This window comes from Plutella xylostella, chromosome 23 (genome assembly GCF_932276165.1).
Source record: "Plutella xylostella chromosome 23, ilPluXylo3.1, whole genome shotgun sequence".
NCBI classification, from domain to species: Eukaryota; Metazoa; Arthropoda; class Insecta; order Lepidoptera; family Plutellidae; genus Plutella; species Plutella xylostella.
In genome coordinates, this window is record NC_064003.1 from 4,653,910 (window position 1) to 4,678,857 (window position 24,948).

The window sequence follows — 24,948 nt, forward strand, 5'->3', positions numbered from 1 at the left end:
TACCTAATAACTTATTTACAAAAACAACAAATATTTGATGCCTGCATATAAATTTGAAACAAACTAATGAGAGATTGAAAGATAATCACGACATTTTGTCTCCTGGCTACTTTTCAGAATCTTCTTGAGTATCGCTATTTTCAGAATCAGAGGAATTGTTGTCTACATCTAAAGCTTTGAAATGGATCCATGGACGCATTCTATCAGCCGCGACAACACTTTCATATAGACGTGTTTGTTGGAAGCCTGGCACAGTACCGATTTTATACCGATCATTACCTAATGATTTTATAACTTTATAAGGTCCGATGAATTTAGGTAGTAGCTTCGTGCTTTTACCATCGTTTCGAAAACTATTCTTAACTATTTTCACCAAGTCGCCCACCTGGTAGACCGGTGCAGCTATCCTATTTAAATCGTGTTTATCTTTTTGTTTTTGTTGATTCAGTCTTATATTATCTAAAGCATCTATTCTAACTTCTTTAATATTGTCAACGTTTTGTACATTTGTGCTATCGGGTACGCCTATACAATTTTCGGTTGGACCAGAAAATTTCATCCCAAATAATAACTCAGACGGACACTTTTTAGTTGAAGCATTAACGGTGTTATTAACGCCCCATTGAACTTTCCCGAGTGCTTTGTCCCAATCTTTTTCATTCCCATCAAAGTTTTGGGTTGATAACGAGGTCAAAATCGTCTGATTAAACCTTTCAGCTTGTCCGTTTGCCCTGGGGCAAGCCACAGCATTCAAGATATGCTTAATTCCTTTGTCTGAACAAAAACCTTGGAATTGGGAGGAGGTAAAAGCTGTACCTCGGTCTGAAATAATTCTTACAGGAACTGCAAAGTCATTAAATAAATCTTCTAATACTCTAATGACGCTTTTTGTTTTTGTGTCTCTTACAGGTCTTGCAAATAAATACTTTGTAAACCCATCAACAATGGTAAGGATGTAACTATTGCCTCGTTTACTCCTGACAAACGGTCCTACGTGATCTAAGTGAAGAGTGTGAAAAGGAATTCCTACTTTGTCGATGGGATGTAAGTGTCCAGACGGTACTCTACTTGAACTATCTTTATTGTATGCGCAGCTGATACATGCCGAAACGTATTTCTTAATAAATTTGCGCATTTTGGGGAACCAGTATTTATTTTTGACCCTTTCTAACGTTTTTGCAATCCCAAAATGACCTACATCGTCATGGTTCATTCTACAAATTTGCCATCTAGCATTTTTTGGTACAACTAAACGTAATTGATCGTCTACTTTTCGAAACAAGACATTATTTTTGAGGACATAGTTCTTTTTAATTTCGGCAGATTCCTCATCTATATCGGGTTTCAATACTTTAGTCACACGAACAAGTTCTGGATCGGCTAGTTGTAATGTAAGCATCCAGTTGTCGGAAGAAATATTTAACACGGATGGGGATTCGTTTAATAATCCACGCGATTCAATATGGTGGTTCAACAATGGGTTTCGGCTAAGGGCATCGACGTGCGCCATCTTTAGACCTGCGCGATACTCAATTTTAAAGTTAAACTCGCTTATTTGCAGCCACCATCTTGCGATCCTTGGTATTAGGTCTCTACGGGTTAGTGTTGTCCTCAACGCATTACAATCGGTAAACACTGTGAAATTAATGCCTAAGAGATAAACTCGAAACTTCTTCAGCGAACAAACCACTGCCAGAGTTTCCAACTCGTAGGAATGCATGTGGCGTTCCTCTGGAGTAGTCTGTCTACTGAAATAGGCCACGGGCTTAAGCGTTCGGGGGTTACCTTGCCATTGCATCAGAATACCGCCTAACCCTAATGAACTGGCGTCAGTATGTAATTCTGTTTCTAATTTTGGGTCATAGAGTGCTAAAACAGGCCTATCAACTAATTTCGATTTAAGGCTATTGAAAGCATCAATTTCAGTCACTGTCCATTGCCATACCGAGTTTTTTTTAAGTAAATTAGTCAGCGGTCTTGCTATTTCTCCGAAACCCTTCACAAACTTCCTAAAATAACTGGCAAGTCCTAAAAATTGTCTTACCTCATGCACATTACGAGGAGCTGGGAAATCTTTAACAGCTAATATCTTCCTTTCACTAGGTCTTATCCCTGATGCTGATATTTCATATCCTAAATATTCTATTGTTTCGTCAAAGAAGCTACACTTCTGCAACTTTAAGGTGAGCCCCGCCTGTTGTAATAATTGTAATACCTCTTCAAGGCGTTCAAATCCCTCGTTTATCGTTGCTGATGGAATTAGCAAATCATCCATGTACGCTAAAGCATATGTAAACCGCCGCGCACCAAGTATCTTATTTATCATTCTTTGGAAAACCGCTGGGGCGTTTGCCAAACCGAACGGCATTCTTTTGAACTCGTAATGGCCATCTGGCGTTACGAATGCCGTCAAATGTTTGCTACTTTCCGCAACGGGTATTTGATAGTAGCCAGAGGCCAAGTCAAGGGTAGTGAAATATTTATTACCACTCAGGATAGAGATTTGGTCGTCTATTATGGGCAATGGATATTTATCTTTTGTGGTCTTATTATTGAGAGCCCGGTAATCTATACACAAACGTTGCTCTCCATTTTTCTTTTTCACTAGCAATATGGGACTTGCATAATCAGATTGAGATTCCTGAATAATGTCATTTTGCAAAAGATCACCTACCATTTCCCTAACCTTCTCTCTTTCAGAAAAAGATAGACGATACGGCCTATATACAACAGGGTTACTATCTTGCAATTGAATTTTAATCTCAGCCTCACTTGTGCACCCTAATTCTTGTAAATTTGTAGCGAAACAGTCTCTATAACGTTCCAATAGCTTATCAAGCCTGTCTTTAGTTTTATTATCTAAGTATTCACCCGTTCTGATCTCATTTTTATCTAATGGTGGATATACATAGCCCGAGCGTGTATTAACGCGAAGACATTTTAATTCAGTGGCTGGCCTTGCTCTAGCTATTGAATATTCTGCCTTAAACTCAAGGGGGGGTTTATTTAGCACGGTAATGAATATAACTCCTTTACTATTCTCTAATTTATAGCATCCACCATGTAAATGATATTCTTGGTCTGGGTTTGTTCGAGTACCTCCTTCAATGTAAATATCTCCAGAATACGGTTCCTTGGTATAAACTTCAATTAGACCGTTTTCTGTTAAACATGTGTCTTGCAAAATAATTAGCTTAAACGTTTTGTCGCTGTCAGTGATTTCACTACTATTAGGACAACTGTAAAAGTACAAGGCATCGCTATTTTTCAGGGCAGTGATGGAAGGTAACTCTGTGAAGTTTTGGCCTATGAGCAATGGAGTCTGTAAGTACTCATCCTCAACTACAAACATATCGATCTGTGCTTCTATTTCATCCAACTTTATATTAGCATTGACTTTGTAAAGAGGTCTTGTTTGACAGTTGCCAAAACCTGTGATAACCGGTACACACTCATTAAGTTTACTTAACCTAAGAGATTTTGCATTAGATGCCCTGATAAGGCTACAATCGCTGCCAAAATCTACATATGCCTCAAGCGTCGAGCCATTAACAATAGTTTGTTTGAAGAACTTTTTGTTTTTCTCACTATCTAGTCAGCTGATCTTCATGTTTTTGCTAGAAGCAATCTCTCGACTGTTGCCTATGGAAGCTAACGGTTTACGATTACAATTTTCAGAATCGTGGCCAATTCTAAAGCATTTCCTACACTTGATCAAAGGTTTGGGGCATGAATCGAAAAAATGACCTTTCTCTTGGCAATTGAAACAATGTGACTGATTGTTTGTTGTCGGACTAGCAGTGGTGGTTTTAGTTGTGGGGCTGTTGGATGCATTAAATGAGTTATTTAGCCTTTGATGATCACGCCTACGATAATTAGTGCTTGCTAACGTCCGTGGCTGTGGATGCTGTGAAACGAGGTAGTTAAGCAAGTCCTCTGGTTCATTACATTTCAAAGCTTGTGCACCGTTTCGAATTGAAGTAGCTGTTATACCATAAATAATGCATTCTACAGCTTTCCTGCCCCTAATTTCGCACCTAGTTACTAAAGATAACTTCTCATAAAAATACTCCCTCAGACTTTCTTCGGGACGAGAGACACGCAATAGCATTTCCTCCAAAAGTTTGCCATAGTTTTCTTCGTTGGGAAATGCTTTGATTAATTTATCCTGCCACTCAACCCAGGTATAATTAACAGTTGGCAATGATTCATACCATTTTTTTGCTAAACCACATAGTTTTTGTAGAGCGAAATGCATTGTTTGCCTTTCGTCCCATCCGTATATTACAGAACATTCATTGACTTTGTTAAGCCATCTCTCAGTAGTTTGGGACTTGTTATTTGGGTCAAACTCAGGTATAACGTTAAGATTTTGATTAAATGACAATGTACTCTTACTTGGCATTCCTTGTAAGACCGATAAAATCTTCACCATATCTTCAGGCGACAGGGCAGCATTTGACTGGCGAGATGTTGACGGTCTCTGGTTCGACTCTGGAGACGAAGATCTGGTACGCCTACGACGCCGGCGCTGCCGCTTCTTTCGGCGACGCTCTCTTTCAATGGAAGAGTCGGTGCTGGTTTCGGTATCGTTGGAACGGTTTCGACGCCTTGACTTTCTCTCTGGAGTTTGTCTGGACTCCTCTCGAGATACCCGAAGGTTATCAGGCTCAGGAGACATTGTGGTTCTGTAAATTACCAATATTATTCGTATTGTGTATATTTAAACTCAGATTTTTTGATGAACCATTCTTTTTCTTTAAAAATACTTTGCTGTAAACTTATTAACTTCAAATATTCTTCCCTACATCAAGAAAAATTAAGTTAAATTTAGTAAATGGAGTATCCATGTATATAAAAAACCATAATAAGTTCAAACTCGTAATATGGGCTGTATTACTTTATTTTAAAACAATATTTTAAACTAGAAGTGATCGCAAGTCAACTGTGGGTTGTAAACCTATGTGACTCGATCAGCGTTTAATCATCAACTACTTATGGAAATACACCTACATGATTCCACACAGACTTTGCTTAATTTAACTGTACAGTCTACATAATTCTATACGGTATCTAATCATCATCAACCTACAGGAACGCACCTACATGGTTCCATGCAGTATCTAATCATCATCAACCTACAGGAACGCACCTACATGGTTCCATGCAGTATCTAATCATCATCAACCTACAGGAACGCACCTACATGGTTCCATGCAGTATCTAATCATCATCAACCTACAGGAACGCACCTACATGGTTCCATGCAGTATCTAATCATCATCAACCTACAGGAACGCACCTACATGGTTCCATGCAGTATCTAATCATCATCAACCTACAGGAACGCACCTACATGGTTCCATGCAGTATCTAATCATCATCAACCTACAGGAACGCACCTACATGGTTCCATGCAGTATCTAATCATCATCAACCTACAGGAACGCACCTACATGGTTCCATGCAGTATTTAATCATCATCAACCTACAGGAACGCACCTACATGGTTCCATGCAGTATCTAATCATCATTAACAAGGGACAAGCATAAACTTCATTATCCATACGATATCATATATTTTTACCAGTTTTACTGTATCACCCGCTCATATTATCAGAGAGTCGCCCTGATCAAATATAAAGTGTATTCTATCTATCTATCTATAAAGGGGTGCACTTTGGTACATGATTGAATAGTAGTATGAACGACTCTGCATGCCTCTTGTATCAAAAGTAAGTTCACAACAGATAGGTACAGTGCTCCAAAATTGATAATGCGCATAGAAATCTTTGACAGATCAGTTGTTTTCGATTATGTGACACATGATATTGACTCCTATTCCTTTCGAACAAGGTGCAAAATGCAAGTGTTTTTTTAAGGCTCTTACGATTTAATGATTCGGGTTTGAAGATCTGCATGTGCATTATCAACTTTGGACAAGTGTATCATATTATTGTTTCGAAAGCGTAATTAAACGACATTGAATCTTCATTTACTTCACTCTTATATTTCAAGCAATATTCCTCTACTTAAATCAATTTAATTACAAACATGTGATCCATAGCTATTATCGGAGGGTAGCCCCGATCAAATAACTAAGGGTTATGTTAACTTAACGGTATTCCCAGAGAGTAGCCCTGAGCCAATACGTATAAGCTATTTATAAATTTATTTAGTAAATTTATAAATAGCTTACACTATTTATAAATTAAATTCAAAATAAAAACCGTTTCTTTTTTTTCACTTAATTATGCTTTCTTATTTTTATATAGAAACAAATAATTTTAATTATCATGAAAATTACTAACCTTGGTTCTGATCTCACTTCTGAAGTATCAAAATAACACAATACTTGATTTTGAACACAACACTTTTATTCGTTACATAGCTTACTGGCTACCAGTTTGGACAGAGCTTCCGCTTATGGTGTTTTCGGTTCGAGCGCTAGCACGACAATGAGCCCTCCCCGGCATAGCCGGTTGCTTTTATAGACCTCACGAACTTCTAGGCTCTTACTACTGGGTGGCGCTCATTGGTCGTTCTGGCGCAGAAACTTGACAAATTCAGTACTTATAAACTAAAACAGCCTTATTTAAGTGTAAATTAACAAAAACACTACAGAGATGTAAGGAAATCACGACAATATAATGTGAATAAGAGTAGGAGGTCCAAGATCATAATCCCCACAGTTCCATAACACTGACAAGACTTCAAATTAAGAAACAGTTAAACGTGTTATCATCAAAAGCACACGAGCAATAAATATACTGTTGAAAATTTCGCCAGTTTCTCAAAATAATCGCCCGAGAGGCTTGCAGGCGCAACCTGCATATTACGCTTCCTTCAGAATAAATCTACCGTAATGGGTTCCCGTCGGAAGTTAACTGAATTATCTCCTATTTATGGAACAACTCAACTATTCCGCTCGTAATAGGATTGCACTGAACTTGAGTCGTCTCGCCATTATTACTGGAGTAGCGCCCCGGCTTGTGTAGCCAAGTTAGATCAGATTGTAGATGTTCCGTAGGGAAGTGCTTCGCTTACATCTCAACTGTACTAACTATGTAAACTATAATATCGTTATGTATGGGGTAATTACCAACCATGGCAGTGATAAATACCTACTAACCAGTTATGCGTGGAATCTAATAACTAAAAAACTCGATGCCAGACCGTTTTGTTAGAAGTGTTAGAACATAAATTGTACCTATAATTTCTAACTTACTTTAAACTTATAGTGGGTAAATGTAGTTTTTGATAATGTTGTTATAGTTTGCGTTCTAGAATAAAAATAGAACACAACAGCTATATTCACGCTCATTTCCGTCACGACAAACTATAATTTTGTCACTGTATCGAAGTATGTTGTAACTTAATCCGCGACGAAGGTATTTTAGGGACTTTCACTCACTTTTAGTTGGCAACACTCGAACATTACTGTGTTATGCGGTAATGGTATCTAATAGCCTTCAATATTGCTACTTTTTATTACATAACTTGCCGAAACAATGTGAAAACAATTACTTCAGAACTATATCTATGTATTAAATACTTTCTTACTGTGAGTATAGTTGCTTATATTACTGAATAATATTGTTACCAAATACTTTGGATACTTAAGGATTAATGAGTTCTGATTTTAGCCGAACAAGGGAGGAATATTTACATTATACAGAGTGTTGTTATAGTGGTACTTATACAGGGTGTTGTAAAAAGAGTATACCCTTTTAGCAACACCGTGTATAATAAGCAGAATGGGCGTGACTCAGCTTGTCATTCTACAACTTTTGGTAGAACAACTTCAATTGATATTCAATAAAAAATACTTGCAAAGAGATTTTGATAAACAAAACAAGAAGAAATTGGATATTCTAAGATACCTATGATATGACTCTTTAAGCTTATAACTTTACAGGCAAATATGATGAAATGTATCTCAATACAATAATAGGAGATACAAGGTGCGTACTTGATTCAATATTTTGTGCAATTACAGTTTATTACTAAGCTGTGATATGATATGTAAATTGCAAAATAATAGTTCGAAAATAATCTTACTGGTTTAATAGCATATCAGGCGATCCACGGGACCATGATCTTTTTTTGAACCTTCCAAAATAACTCTGAATTGCATAAAACTAAAAAAATATGAGTATGTGATGAAGATTAAAGCTTATTAATAATCAATACATTATATTCAACCTATTTTCGAGAAATATTCTGCCGTTTTCAAACCGTAAGTAGTGTGGAATCGAAAGACCCGCATCGGGGTGTCGGTAAGAGGATTATGCACAGGTAAGTAAGCGGCTTGCGAAACATGGCAGTCTCTCTATTAAATATTTGCGCTCGTATCGACGTTATTCATGAGCTCCATGATTCTCCGGTTATTGTGACGTATTGTGCCGTATATAACGCGAGGGCTCGAAGGGTTTATTCAGAGTTGAATAGGAATGTTGCCTGTGTTTTCACGTGAGCTTTATTTGATAGCTCTTCCAGATTTTTTTAAGCTTAACGGAATCGGAGTGGTGTGAAATGTTTCGTGCTTTTTGTTTTTGTAATAGTAGGTTGTGTAGGTTTTATTTTGTAATGTCTATCTCTCTCTCTCAGCCTTCTGTAGTCCACTGTTGGACATAGGCCTCTCCTAACGATCGATGTAATGTCTATACGCGAGGTTAACCCTGAGTTTGGCGAGTGTACCAATAGGGCCTGTTTTAAAAATATGTTAAGCTTAGGTACTGATTTTGTAATGTTTCATTCTTCATGTATTGAAATTGTATTTTTTTGAGGATTTAATTTATTTAGCATCAAAACGGCGTAGTTAAAATGAACAAATAATACACTCCCTAGCAATGAAAAAGTTGTACCCACGTGGATAGTTGCTATGATACTGGAACTTTTTCATTGCTCGCGACTGTAAGTATAACCAATAAGTCACCCTTAACAAGAAGGTAGTCGTAATTGCGTACTGTTGATGAATGAATAATCGGCCGTGGTCGGTCGGATTGGCTCGTGTCGTGATTGCCCTATCGGGAGGTCGAAGTTCAAGTCCCGACTCGGACAAATTAATTATTTGCACTTTAATCATTCGTACGCTACTTACTTGTGAAGTGTTTCGGAAGTACGAGAATATTATTATTGTCTACCATTACAATGACTTTGGTCCGTAGATGTTATGTGAATAAATACGTACACTTAAAGTAGGTAACATAATCTTTTTTAAATATAGATATACTTTTTAAATTATATTTCATGCTGGATTTAGTAAATATTCGGAAAAGGAGATCTTTGTCAGATACATAAGTAAGATCAGATAGTCAGAACACCGGAGCTACGTCATTCAGAACTGCACATTTTATTATTCATGCATACCACCTTTATGTAACTGCATTACAGAATCGTTATTGTGAACTCGCTAAGCTGACATAAACAATTTATCGGGACGGATATTATCATGCAAGACTTGTACACGGCGGCGGCGGCGGCGGCGGCGGCGGCGCGGCCCTGCCAAGATATTCCGTAATTTGTTATTCGAAGCATGTTTCAATTTTACTTTTTTCAGTAGCGAAGCCCCGAGGCCAGCAGTTAATTATCTTTGGAAAATTAAAAAAAAAAAAACAAAATGTTTTGACACATTCTCGAAAGGTTCTCTGTTTACAGGAATTCGTTAATTTTACGATGTTTTTCTTATTTGGAAACAACGCAACATTATGCTGCAATTTTTAGGTATTCGTTAAAACTTTGTAGTATAAACCTTATAGGTATTACTGTATTCCTTGATTCTATTTTTATCGTACATAGCTGTTCCCGCGAGCTTCGCTTCGCATTAAAAAGTTATTCCGTGAGAATTCCGGTATAAAAAGTAGCCTATGTTCTTTCTCAGGGTCTAGACCCTATTTATACCAAATTTCATTCAAATCCGTTCAGTAGTTTTGGCGTGAAAGAGTAACAGACAGACAGACACAGTTACTTTCGCATTTATAATATTAGTTAGGATTTCATACAGGTACTTTTCATAATGTTACCATAAACGAAACTGCTCTATAATCTTCTTCTAAACTGTGACACGTGGTGTAGCACGTTTGTTTCATGTCAAGTTGCTCGGTCGGAGCGACACGTCCATTGTCTCGCTCGTGCGCGCTGCCGTCGCATGTTGCGTCCCGCTCTATAGGTAGTTCGCTTTGTGTTGCAAACTGTGTAGCGCGCCGTCCCGCAGTAGGCTTTGTTCTGTGTTTGCTAGAATCTTGATAGTTTGAGTGTTGCGCGTTGTGTTGTGTGAGCGAGGTAGGACATGCGGTGGCGGTATTGTCAGTTGTTTAGTTCCAGATAGGATTTGGTTGCTTATTTACTTAACAATATACTTATACATAAGAAAGTTCTACTGGACGTAGTCGCCAGTATGTTAAGCGGCTGCTAGTAAATAAAAAAAAAACTCTTTCCTGAAACTATTAATTTAAATTCACCTTTTCCTAAAGAGAATAATACCCTTCAGGCTATTCTTACTTATGTATTCTTCTTAAAAAAACTTGGGACCATTTTGTATAAGTTGCGGCCCGAAGTATTTCCTTACAATTCCTCGTAATTTGAATCCCGCATCCTCTACGGGATCCGTAATGCGAGTTTTTAACAAACTTCCTACTTTGTCTCTTTTCGTTCGTTTCTCTTCAATGGCGAATAATGTTATTATTCACATTTTAACATGCTCAGATATTTTAAGCTAAAATGAAGTTTAATAAATTTGGGGAAAACTGAACCACACCTTAATTTTGAACATAATGTGGCAGTCAGAGCGACAATCTCTTAACATATTCACTTTGTACCGTGAACCGTCTTATTAGACCTAATACCTACATAAAATTTGTCTGAAAGTATTGCAAGAGGTTTGATACCACCCCTTACATACAGGCCATACAGCAGTGTTTCCAGTACTTTAGTGAGAGAAAGAGAAAACAAATAACCAGATCAGAAACAGTACTATTGAGTATCACTTTACTGACGTTGCCGTGTAAAATAACTGGAAAACTTATTAAAATATGGCTTAGATATTTTAATTTCCATTGAAATAACTTTCCTTGGCAAGACACCTCATGAATAAATGGAGCATTAATTCAACTAAGCGGTTTTGTAGGCTTTCATCGCATTATTTATCGTAACTTTCAAAAAGTCCTGACCTTTTTCCTTTTTAGAGAGTAAATCCATTGTTAACGATACCGAGTCGAAGCAGTAAAAACTTGCAAATACTTTAGATATAGGCACCTGTTTCTGTAACCTTTTACCTTTTCCTAGCCACTGAATATTTATCCTGTATTTGTGGAAACTGTTGGATAGCTTTTTGTTGACATTATATCTGTCTAATTGTAAGAAATAAGCTGAAAATGTTGGGCTATGCGTAGGGCGTAGATTTAAATTTATAATTATGAAGCAATACATTTACACGCTACATTTCAGCCTTTATAATAATCTATGCACAATCAGATCTAACACTTAACATCAATAAAATATTGTCCTCAAGTTTACCACCTAATAGGTTGACCAGTTCTAACGTGATGTCGAACACATCACCCAGTTTCCAATTAGTGACACAAAGCGCGTCACGTGTCGGCCGAGCCGTCATGAACAATAGGCTGCCAATGTGTTAGTGCGGACCCGATGGCCATTCACTTCGACACCTCACCGACGGATTAAGAAGACCCAACACACACGCGACTGTCGTCTCCACGTCAAATTACAAATTGATCAATGGCTAAAGTACAACATTTTCCAGGAAAATGTGTGTTGGCGTTCTTTTGGGCCTAATATATCTTCAAAGGAGCAAACACGATAAACAATTACGTGGAAGCCGTATTTTCTTTTATAATATTATTGGAAAGAGAAAGGGAAATGTTTTGTAATAAAACAACATGACTGAGCTAATTTTGAGGCGTGTCGTGACACGTGTAACGTACTGTCGACGCGGGGTGTCACTCGCGTGACTCGCTGTACCGTCTCGAACCCCACTCATGGTTATTATAGTTTTCATTGAGTAAAAATTAACATTTAAGGTGTGTCCTTATTAGAACCACCCGGCACCTGCACCAAATATTCTAAATCTGTATAAATGTACATTTGCAAGTACTTATAGGAAAATAAATGAACAATTTTCCACCAGTCCGAGTCCACAGAGTAGAAGGCAGTTGTGTGGTCTGTGGGAAACCGATATGCAGTTCGCTGTCACTGAACTTTAAATAAAATATTAATATTTGTCCGGGAAACCATTCTGCTCTTGTAACTTAACCATTGATTGATGATAAGTATTGTGGTTTCATTTCGTTGCGTAATGGTGGGCGTTAATATCTTTTAATAATTAAGAATACAACGAGATTAAATTAAATTCACAGGTATACGTTATACGTCACTCGAGGAGGCAACCTATTCTCCTTTTTTTACATTGCAACTGAAAAATGAACAAATAAATACAAATTCAGACATTGTTTTACCAAATACAACTGTTAGTTTTCAACAGAAAGTAATATTATAATGAAGTAAATTTGTTTCGGCATCATGCCAACCTAGTTAGTTACCGCGGTGATTGTGAATAGATAATTAATTAAATCCGCTAACGATATTGCAGATTTGGCAACAGTTGTTTTTTGGGAAACGATATATCACAGGACAGATTCGCTTGCACATCATGGCTCACATTTGTCAACTACGATGGCTAAAAGAGGCTAAAAGGATAATCATATAATATTTTTTTAATGTATACAAATCCGTAACAAACCTTTTACTTAAAGTTACTATGAACGAAAACAGCTTCGAGCAACAAATTAAATGCTAATCCCATTTCAGAACTTTGCTGTTTCTACAAAATTATAAAAAAACAAGAGCTTGAACGTTAATATCGTGGATTATAGGAATCTGAACCCGCTGCATGGAGCTTGCCAAACAACCAGCGAAACGAAATTAAACTTTTTTAAGCCTTGATTGAGCGGGTATTTTTTGTAAAGCTTTTCCTGTGAAACGGAACTTTTGGAAAAATATCTAAATGCATTAGAAAATATGCATCACATGTAAAGTCGCATATAAACAAGTATATATTATGTAACTATTACTATATTTTATATTTACACTTTTGTTTTTTCAAAGTGTATAATCAGAAACCGTCAATTAATTGCATATTTTTCTATATTTATATAAATTTTATTTGTACATATGTATACATGAAGTAGGTAATTCAAATTCATAATTCATAATCTTTATTTCAAAAAACATTCTTACATTCTTGTTATACAATTATATAGTAGAACAAGGGTCAAGTCTCTACTCCCTAAAAAGGTGGAAAACCTGTAGCTTAGGATGAGTAGATGCTCTTCCCTAAAATATTGTACGATTATAAATACGCTTATAATTATGTACATTATTATATAACATTAATTGTGTAAGAATACTAGAGTATATATAATGCAAATTTAGAATTTAAAACTATAATAAATAAATTTAGAATTTAATACTAGAATTCATTATGGACTAAGGTTATTTTTATACATTCTAAAAATAATACCTGTGATATAATAAGAAATTAGGTATATGTATAATATTATGAAGTTTGGTATGACAAGGAACATTGTAACGATATTTTTTCCTCAAATATAAAGCTGAGCGACCCGCCCTATATCTTCTGGTGTTCCATCAACGAGTGAGACATAAACATACAAACACACTGCGCACTGTTAACGAAGTCAAATAACTCCCTATTCGAGTCAGCGCCAGCCGACAACGCCGCCGATTCAATTATAATTTAGAGCATAGTAAATTGTTTACGCCGGCCGTAAATCTCGGCTTGAGAAGACAAAACCCTCGCAGATACAGGCGACATGGCCCAATGTCGGGTATGTCACTTTACCGTGGTACAGAAGACGTTAGGGCGGTATGTGAGCAGTTTAAGATACTAAAATATGTATACGAATATGAATATATATTATGATTACTAGCCATATGTTAGTATGTGTTTGTCAAATTATAGCTGTAAATGTAAAAAAAATAACGGCTATTGCTATTTGAGCGCAATGGTTCTTATAATACGTTGCATTAAAATGCTTGTTAAGCTTTGTAAATGTTGACAAAAGCTATCGATATTATGTGTTTTTTACTCGAATGGAGCACGTTCACCAAATATTTGCAGTGTCGTGCGTGCGCTCGCGAAAAACTGACATAAATAGATACAATCACCCTATTTTTGCGTATCATAAATAAATTAAGTCTTACAAATGCACAACGGTACGTACAAAGTCAGTCAACTGTTCACTGTTATTTTTGCTAAAACAATCACATTTTGCACCTGAAACCCTTAAATAAAAACAGCTGAAACCTGAATTTCAGTTTTATTACAAAAACACCTGACATTGTTGCGTGATCCGTCGACAAACAGCCATTGTACATTCTAATACGGTGTTGCTTTTGTAATTATAATTTCACTGAAAATCATGTTTCCGTTTGCTGCCGTAAAACAGTGTTTTTTTCAATAAAAAACGGTCATTTTCAATTGTTGTTTCACATTAGATCATATTCATATGACTATATACAATGATACAAGATCATTTTTAAGAACTCATAGTAAGTTAGATGTAGCCAAGCCATAGATATTTTAAATCTGCAACTTTGTTCACACCGTCACAAAAAATTTATAATAAAAGTCCTTTAAAAAAACATACAGACGAATTGCGAACCTCCTCCTTTTTTCGAAGTCGGTTAAAAAATACAGGGTGGACGGGATTGAAAAGTGCATCCAACAATGGACAACATTTCATTTTCTTTACCCTATATTTTTATTAGCTATTCGGAAAGATTATAGAAAATTAGTGGACCCGTATTTTTTTATTTTGTATATACATTAATTTTTGCATGTTATTTTTAACTTTAAAGTTAATTATTTTAAAACCGGAAGTGAAGTCACATATTAGGCTCAATTTTTATTTTTGTCTATTGCCTGAGTCTCGAAAAAAAACATAAATGACACTGACAAGTGACATTTAAACTTTGTTTACATGCCAACCAACAAATGGGTCATTTTCAAATGACATTGATATTTCTGATGATGGAAAGTAGGTACTTATCATGTAAAAAAATAAGCAGAAGCATTTTTTCAGCTGTGTAGGCGGTGGCATGCTCTGGGACATATTATATAGAGGTCATCTGTTAATAATAAATAAAAAAATAGTCAGAAAGTGTCAGAACAGAATTAATGAAAATGACCCAAATAAACAACAACGTCACGATAAAACGTCAAATTCAATCAAAAATGAAAGTGACAGTTACTTTGTTTTTAAATCTATAGGCTTTGATCATCAAAATGCATCGCACCTGATGCATGACGTCATCAGCACTTTTTTACTATTTTATGATTTTCTCGAAAATGATACATCCAAAAAATACAAAAACATTTTTTTTGTGTCCTTTAGAGCTAAATCTCGAAATGGTTTTCGATTTATAGCAGCTTTAGTTTTTTGAAATGTTGTCCATTGACCGCCAACTTTCTCAGAACGCTAAGCCACAGCCACAGCTAAGCCGGATCAACTGTGACGTTTACCGTTTGATGTTGCTAGTAAGGAAATAAATATAAAGTCCCCGTACTTTATACAACCGTTTTTCCGAAGCTGTGGAAACATCAACGACAAAATTGCATTGCAAACAATACATTTTTGCGTAAACCTGTAGGCTTAACTTTATCAGGCTTTTCGCACCTTTGTGCGTTGCCATTTCGCCTGTCAGTTATGCCAACTGTCAGATCTGTCATGCCGTCGGCGCCATTGTTCTCGCTTCGACAGTTTGACAGTCGGTGGTTTGCGACTGAAGTGCAATGGGATCGCCGAATGCTTTGTACATGTTCTATATATTTTTTTATTGAATCAGTTTGTATTTTATTTACTTGCACAGCACAGTCGTGTTAATTAATATGTAAATTTTGTAACTTGTCAAAACATACTTACATACGAAGATAATGGATACCGATACTCACGTGCACAGTAATCAAAACTATTCGATCACACATCCCCATTCGATCGCGAACTAAATCAGTGCGGATACAAAGCTGAAACGAACATTCCAGAGTCATTGAAACGTGCAAAATTCGAACGCGCTATATTCGGTCGAGAGACTTCAGTCGCGGGATTCCGTTACGCTGCGAATTCGATATTTGAAATATACGCTCCTGATTGGCTGTTAGGTACCTCCGCCGCATATTTGTGACGAGTACAAGCTATACAGGATGAATGGCATACGATCGAAAAAATATGATATCGGTCATGAGAAGTTTTTCCTTCTACAGGACCTATGAGCAGCATTCTATAGTAACGTTCAGCACATGTTTAGATATACATTTAAAATTGCATACGGACTACATATGAAATTTAGTTTTGCATAATACCTACTCCAAACAAAATTTGTTTGAAGCTCTTGTACGTTAACTAAGCACTATGTGTATTATACGATAGGTACGCTTGAATAATAAATTTATAAATAATACCTAGCCACCCAACCAAGCGACATACAAAGCCCGCGTTTAGATTTAATTTCCAATCTAGCCCGGCGTAGAGGCGTACACAGATTGAATAACAAACGGCGCAGGTAAAAAATAAAAACTGTATCTAAAGGTCTACAGCACAAATTGAACCAGCCTGTATCCGGCCACGCACGTGAAACATTAAAAAACTACACAGAATAAAAAAAAGTTTGAATCGAAGCGCTCGTTGTAGGTACGAAAAAGAATTAGCTACACGCTTTTCCATTTTCGAACCTTGTCGATTCTCATGCAGATTCAGCCAGTACCTACCTAGGTTTTGATGAAAGATTGTCGATAGAAAAAGTCAATTGCGTAGCATTAAATTTTTACAACGAAAAATAAATAGGTACACTCATTGCGATATCGTTGTCATCTCAAGATTTGGATTCGTTAAATGAATTAAGTACATTAATAAGCGTATTTATAAAGGTTTTTTATTATTATTATTATTATTACTTAGCTAAATAAATAATTGAATCAGTTTCAGTCAGCATTGAATCGCATCGGAATGACCCGCAAATCTCGGTAATAGATTATTGTTGGCGGTGATTTCCCTTGCGACCCAGCTGGCTGGCTGTAACCGTTTTTTCTTTACATTCACCTATAATTTATTGCGGTACCGACCTCTGTGCGTGTACCGACAATTTTATGTATAAATATTTTACGTACCTGAATAGAGAGTTCTGGGTCAAACAATATTTTACAAATGGATTCCAGCTGATGTTACACTGAACACTGATTCATGAAACACATGTTATGTACCTATCTAAAGAAAGTATGTAATAAAACTTAGTGGCCAAACAGATGGTGTGAGATGTGACACATCACCACTCAGCTGCGAAAGTCGATTTATCTCCGTCATAAATAGACGGAAAATGCCGATGAGGGTTGAGCCTGTGTCGACGTTGTCTTTCGGACCCTTTCTTAGCAAAACTTGTTGCTTGCTTAATCTATGAGAAAATATTCTTAAATTGTTTTCACAATATAATTAGAATGATGTTTTCTGTGGTGATTATTATTGCCGTCGATATAACTCAGATCGTGTTGTTAGAACACCGGCCGGCGTGGTAAACTTAGCTGAAAAAATTAATAATTTTAAATAAAGATCTATAACAAGCTACCTGATGATCTACGTGACATTGGAAATATTTTGACTTTTAAAAAACACCTACATAAGTTCCTTATTAATAAAAATTACTACAAAGTTTCTGAATATCTTGAGGAGTATAAATATTAGTTATTACTTAACTTAACTTTGAGTCCGATTCATTTGTTGGTCAAATTGATATCGAGGACTTAACATATTTTGTATTTGATTAATGTAAATGTGTGATTTTCTATGTGTATTGTGCATGCTGTGTCCTGCTTGTATCATAATTTTTTTTTAATATTTTATTTTATATTTTTGTGTATATGCATTGGAAAATTTTTACGTCTTACGACGTAACATAGAGAAACACTTTAAAAAACTATGTAATCAATACCTACCTACTTGAATTTGAATATTTAAAAACGGTCATGAAATTTCTTAGTTTTCTTACTTTGTGGTCTAAACAAAGAACGTTCATGCCGAAAATACACTAATAGTTTTCCTAGGAAACCTTCGCGGAAAATAAAGTGAATAAAAATAAACCCGTCGGCGGGTGACGCGATGAGCTGGTATTACAAGGAGCGTTCTTGTCGACGACACGAGACAAATGAAGGAGCAGGACACCGAGACACCCTGATGAGGTGACAGGCGACCGCGCCGGGAACTACCAGTTTTATACATAGAAGTAAATAAGAAGAAAAACCTTATGTAAAAAAAGTTTGTCGTGTTTTATACCAGGTTTTACTAAAGCTTCTCATTCCCACGCGATTATTGTCATTTGAAATGCTCGAAAAACACATTGGATTATTTTAGATCCGTATTGAATTTGCTAGTTTCCCAATAAATTAATTGTGAAACAATGTTAAGTTACATGAAAAAAAGCTTGTCAGAGTCAGTCTGGACATGACCGTCTATCAAGTTAACCAACCCTCACCGGATCTTTTTGGTAACCATACCTTCACTTAGCCGGAAGGTACTGTAGCCAAAAAGGTAAATAGTTTTATGTAATACCTAGTGGGACGGACGAGAATAATATTAAAGCCAAACGGGTAGCCCGCAACCCAAATTGTTTCAGCAATAACCCAACATATAATGTTGATGTGTATTATGGCCGCTTTACGATAGGCCTGTGTTCGGAAATTGTCAGCCAGTTTTAATGGCCACCTCGCGATAATGTTGACGACGGGGAACTTTATGTTCTATTCATATTCAATGTTGGATTTAACGATAAAAACTTGACGAAAGTATTTTTATGAGCAACTTAAGCCTGTAAAGCATTCGGCTGGAAAATTGCCTGAAAGTTATCGTATTTTTATCAATTTTTTTTTTATGCGTATAAACCCTAACAAACACTTAGATATGTCATTTTTAATATCCTGGTTAAGCCGTATCCTTCTATATGTCGTATATTATTTATTAGCCGTATATTTCTATATGAAAAAGTATGAACTAAATATCAGATATGAACTATTTATTACGAGTACACGGATAAAAGGAAAAGTATCAATCGTCGCTCAACCGTCGATTACCACCATAGCCGTCCAACTGTCAGATAGTCTGTCACATTGTCAGATAGTCTAACTGTCACATTGTCAGATAGTCTGACTGTCAGCTTGTCGGGTGGTGAGACGCGGACAATGCCCATCACGACTATTGTCAGTGTCTCAGGGGAGGGTAGTTTTCCACACGACCTACTTATTAATTACGCTATGTCTTATTGAACAGAATATAATATATTTAGTTATTGGTACCTAGAATATTACAAATTTAATTAATGAATCATTGTTTAACGGATGACGATAAATAATGTCACCGTCAGCTGCTATTCTTGCACCAATCTATAAATCTATAACTGCTTTAACAGTATGCAGTAACAAAATCACCACAAAATATAGAAAATTTGGCACAAAGATACCCTAAAATAAGACAAAACTGGAAACTTAAATTCAATACTCATTTATTATGTTTTGTTTGTTTCAGGTACAAAAAGAATACACGCATTTAATTATGAAACTGGCTACGGGCAAACCATAGAAAAAATGTGCTAATAATACGAAGGTATTCTAAAACAGAGCACGATTCCAATTAAACCAAGTCGCAAAATCTCATTAGAGGTAATCACAGAACGTATCAAAATAATTTTTGTTTCTCCCGCACCACAACTTTTATCAACTTGGTGGGAAAATTGATCGAAGAAATACCGAACACCTGTAGATCCTATCTTGAGAGCCATAAGATTCAAGATTGAACTGAATTATTAATGAGATTTCACCAAGTTGAGGAGTTAGTTACTGGTTTACTAAAGCACTGAGAGGTATTGTTATGAAGTTTCAGGTGAGATACCCCACTTACAGTGCAATACCTACAGTAATTAAATATTGATAAATTTTTGATAAACTAATAATGGCCAATAATGGAGGAATAAGTTCGTATGATTTCAGAAATAATTAGCAATTATTAAATTCAAACGGCTGCTGCGGGATACTTACCTGATACATACACATACTTACAACACAATTATATCAATTTTAACAATATTTTATCGAATGCTGTAATTTATTCAAATTTAAAATGTGCCTGTTTATCCTTTTCTTGTTGCAAAAATCTAATTCTTCAACACTTTTTGCCAAAATGAACAGGTCGGGATCGGGTGTGACCGTAATAATGAATTTCACGCCCCGCGCCCCCGCTCCGTGTATGCAAATTTGCCCACGCACCTCTCCACCACTCTGACTTATAAAGACGTAACCGACTCTCGATAACTAATTAAACTCGACTCTACGGCTTTTCATTTAATGCTTAATTTTCTTCCAAACTCCCCAAGCTGATAAATTTTCAGGTTGGCGTGTAATTTGTTAAAAGTTAATTTAGAGGAATGTGTTGTGAGTATTCCTTTGTGTGAGTAAAGTGAGCAGCGATGTACATACTTCTAATTAAGGGCTTCGAGCTTAGTCAGGCTGCTCTCGGAAAATATTCAAATTATTTAATTTAGACTCCTTTGTTTAGTCTGTAGGCAATAAACAAAAAATATATTTATATGTACATTCAGAACAGTATCTTTTCCTTATCGTATCATTTTTCAAAAAAAAAATCAAGTAATGGCATAAAAGACTTATGTACTGAACAGCTTCCAAAGCTCTTTTAAACAAGGTGTCTCTAAAGTTATCCATGGTTTCTTGGTTCTGAAATCGAATAAGCTTACATTTTATGGCTTTTCATATTTTTAAAAGTCGTTTCAATACCATATAAATGTTAAGTGACTGTACCTTAATATAATATTTAGAGATAAGATAATTACGTACATAATTTGAGTTATAAATAAACGATATTTAAAAAGTTCATAGAACAGAATAGAACTTTAATATGCACCACATAAATTAGACTTAGTATCGCTAAGAACGATCTCTTACAGGCAACCTTGGTAAAACGTTCATAATTATAATATACCTAACTATTTACACAAGGTTTATTGTAACACAAATATACGATATGTTTATAATAACTTGGCCATTGTCATGTAAACGTAACGCTTAGCCAGTTTCTGAGACTGTGGGTTCAAACATGGAGCGGTCTCGCTTGCTAATTAGACGAACAAGCATCGGACTAAAACAATTAGGCATGCCTGTCAAGTTATTTGTCTTTGTTACCTGAGATAAGCCTGAGATATATAGGAAAGGTGATTTGGCGCAACAGTAACATAAGACATGGATTAAATTATCTAATACCTATCTTAAAACACTGGTTGTTTTGGTGCCATTTGGTAATGAAAATCATATGCCATTGATTATAACACTGCTCTTGTCTTAGAAGTTTGTTTTCCAGAATTAGGAGCAATTATTACTTAAAACTATATGAAACGGAAAATCATTTCCACAGAAAACTATTATAAGTCATGAAAACTGTGGTAGAGTGAACTCCTGGTTTTCCAGCTAGCCGCTTCGACAAGGCCTCTTTGTTGAGGAGACGAAAAGTTTCAAATGTTGCGAACTGTTTGCGCCCGTTTGTGTTTTTAGTGCGGCCTCCTTGTTGAAACGAGAATTCACTTTATAAATAAGACAAATCTGTGAATAAATCAAAAAGAGCTACAGTGCCAATTTCTCCATAGTCGGTTAGAGCATAACCAGGTATTATTGGTTGACTTTTGACACATCTGTCAAGAATTTAGTATGGAGATGACGTATAATTGATCAACCAATACCTGGTTACGATTTAACCGACAATTGTGAAATTGGAGCTAAAGATTCTACCTGTAATTTTATATGTTTCTAGGTATGGTGAAAGCATAACATTTTTATTGTACCTGTAGAGCGTATACCTAACATTTTAAATAATTTTAATAATACTGTTAATCAAATTGTATATTAAAAAAATTATATTATAGAGGCCAGTTAAATGTTAAACAAATTTTGCACAATAGCAAATTGATTCGTGTGTAGAGTGAATGCAAATTTATGATTGGAGCTAAATGAACGAAACTGATTGGCCCATTGATAAAATCCATTCAGCATCAGATACACATATCACATTGACAATATTATTTACTCGATAGCTTTTCAGAGATAGTTATCTACTATTGCATCCATTTGCAGCCTGCCGCAAATAAAATATAGTAATTCTGCAAGTCTATAAAAAAAACTATGAAATATGAAATCCATTTCTTTATGCGAATATTGCTGTAATAGGAATTCTTCCCATTAACGTTATTTAACGTCTATCATAAGTACCAACGTAAGCATTACTAAGCTTCATTGTTTTATAATTGCTCCGATTATCAATAATACAGATAATAGCCCAATAGATAATACCTCTACAATATTGGTTAATATAGATTTCCGTTTCACACAAGATACCCGATGTGTTGGAGTGAACTGGGTCGGAAGCGCAACAGTTGATCCGACACAATCACTATTATATCCACTAGATGTAGGTTCCGTATACAATAACATTTGCTTAGAGGAAAATACTCGACTGATTTCCAGGACGGTTAACTGTACTTATATTGGCTTTTGCCTTTGTACCCTTCACTACAGAGTATGGGATAAAGACGCTTGTTACTGCTGTCTGTACTTAAACTTGGTAACAGATTTGCAAATGGTTGTTTTAATCAGATACAATATAAGAGGTAGGTTTGTGACGTATAATAATTGCAATCGTGTGAAGCCGGGCGGGTCACTAGTAAAAAATAAGAATACTAAAAGTGGATCAAATAAACGCTTTATCTATCTATCTATCTATCTATCTAAAAGACATTGGTGATAATAATTAATATTTTGCATTAAAATAGGTATACTATGTTCACCTTTCAGGCTCTCTTGTATGTATTTATTTATTATTATAGATACACCAACAGCATACTTATTATTACAGTTTTAAAAGATACATTGAAAGAAGGTCTTACATCTAATACGATATGCCAGATACAGTCGTATACAACATGTATATAGACATATCCTTTATTACTATATAACAAAGTTTAAATCAGATTTCACGGGTATATGACAAAGCACACAGCCCTAAATTTATGTTTATCGTGTGTCTAGTTTATGTCGTAAACCAAACCGATTGTTTAAATTTTATGCTGGTGCAGTCCCTCAGTTTGTCACTCATGTCGGTCAAATTCGATTCAGTATCTTCATATTAAATTTTCCTTAACATTTCGGCGGAGATGGCGGGACGACTTGGACAAGTTCCTACCTGAGTGGTCCGAAGTGGCGGAGGATCGCGATCGATGGACCAAATATAAGGAGGCCTTTGCCCAGCAGTGGGACACAAATTAGGCTATTAAAAAAAATAATTTCTCTACATGACAGTGTACAGTAAATTTTTGAAACAAATAAAGAAAATGCACTTTTATCAAACACCCGCAAGCAGCGGCAGTAGGTACTCTTTAACAAAAGAATCCAATAACCAACATCACTGGACCATCGCCCCCTCTCTGTGTGCAGCTAGGGTTGCCAACTGAACAATAATAAATAGAGTACAAACCAATGCAGGCTATGCACCTTTCAGTTTCAGTACCACTTACAAAAATTACGATGAGCCTTTTACAGGTGTCCCGATAGCCAACTTCATCCCGACGCACGGTGATATGACTCTTCATTCTAAACAACTATTGTTATTGTTTTTTTTTTAAATGCGACTGTATTTTCTTGTTCTCCTTACAAATAGTGTTGGCTGTGTTAATTTTTATTATGGGGTTCCCAAGAACAAAAGTTGCTTACAAGTACGAATAGTATCACCTCCTGCCGGCATGAATCTAGAAGTCTAGAATTCTAGAATTATTGTCAATTCAGGCATTTTATATATTGATGTTCAGTATGAACCCTACCCTCCCCCGCGCTGCCTCACCCCCTCGCCTGTCACACTCGAGCGACTCGTCATATTGCGATCCTTCTGTTTGATGTTTGCTCAATTTGCTGTTGTGGACTCTCCGGTTATAATGTTTGTGTGAGCTTTCATAAACATTGCTATTACTTTGCGAGCTCTGTTGTGTTTTGGTTATTGAAAAACAGAGATAAGTAATTTGTATTTTAAAAGTAATGCTAAAATAGACAATGTACACGTTTCTGAAAAGGTTTATACTATAAAGTTTCTCTACCAACATAAAACGAACTTGGGTGGTAGAGAGATTTCTACCTGCCCTGCAAAGTCCAAAATGTCAACGCGTTTCAAAAGATCGAATGCCCCAAATTCAAAACTGGATTCACTTCATAGGAGTCCAGTATTCAGCAACAACAAACTTATAAACTTCTAACTTCCGCAAAACAGCTACAGATATTGCGAGATTGGCAGAAATGCAATCATCGCCAATACTTCGGCGCAGGCACCCGCGGATTGGCCCGTTCTGCTATTTGTCACAACAATTGGATTGTTATATCGAATCATGATTGTATTGTTCGAGAAAAATTGAGTAAGAAGCATCGTGTTTTGTGGTTAGCGCCTGACATGAAATGTAGGGCATATTTCTTCTGCAAAATATTTTTGCTACACTATCATTGAAAAGCAAGTTTTTAAATAGCGAATATAAGGCGAAGGTACCTTGCTCGTATAATAAAAATATCATTTTCCTTCAAAGAAATTAAAATCTAAAGATGAAAATTGCTAACTGAAGAATACTCTAATGGGCTATTTAAACATAACTCGTAATAACGACTTAGCATTTCCGAGTGAACACAATAAAAGTGGGTCTGAAAATATTTGAATATTGCTGCATAATTTTAATAATAATGTCGGATAATGGGCGAAGTCTCTCTAGCTGTTTATTTGAGTTCTCATACATATTCACAGTTCACGCTACACCCGCCGGGCCGCGCCGCGAGAG

General features: G+C 36.0%; 2 protein-coding genes across 7 annotated transcripts in view; one reads left to right on the top strand and one right to left on the bottom strand.

The window, feature by feature from the left end:
• The window catches only part of LOC105382854 (syntaxin-binding protein 5), a 182,338-nt gene that overhangs the window by 93,462 nt on the left and 63,928 nt on the right, over nt 1-24,948 (top strand). The window lies entirely within an intron of this gene.
• LOC125490361 lies at nt 2,789-6,644 on the bottom strand. The gene is made up of 2 exons (XM_048629362.1): nt 6,312-6,644; nt 2,789-4,688 (listed from the first exon to the last, which is right to left on the bottom strand). Exon 2 carries the CDS (start codon nt 4,679-4,681, stop codon nt 3,596-3,598), a length of 1,086 nt encoding a protein of 361 aa, XP_048485319.1. The 5' UTR covers nt 4,682-4,688; nt 6,312-6,644; the 3' UTR covers nt 2,789-3,595.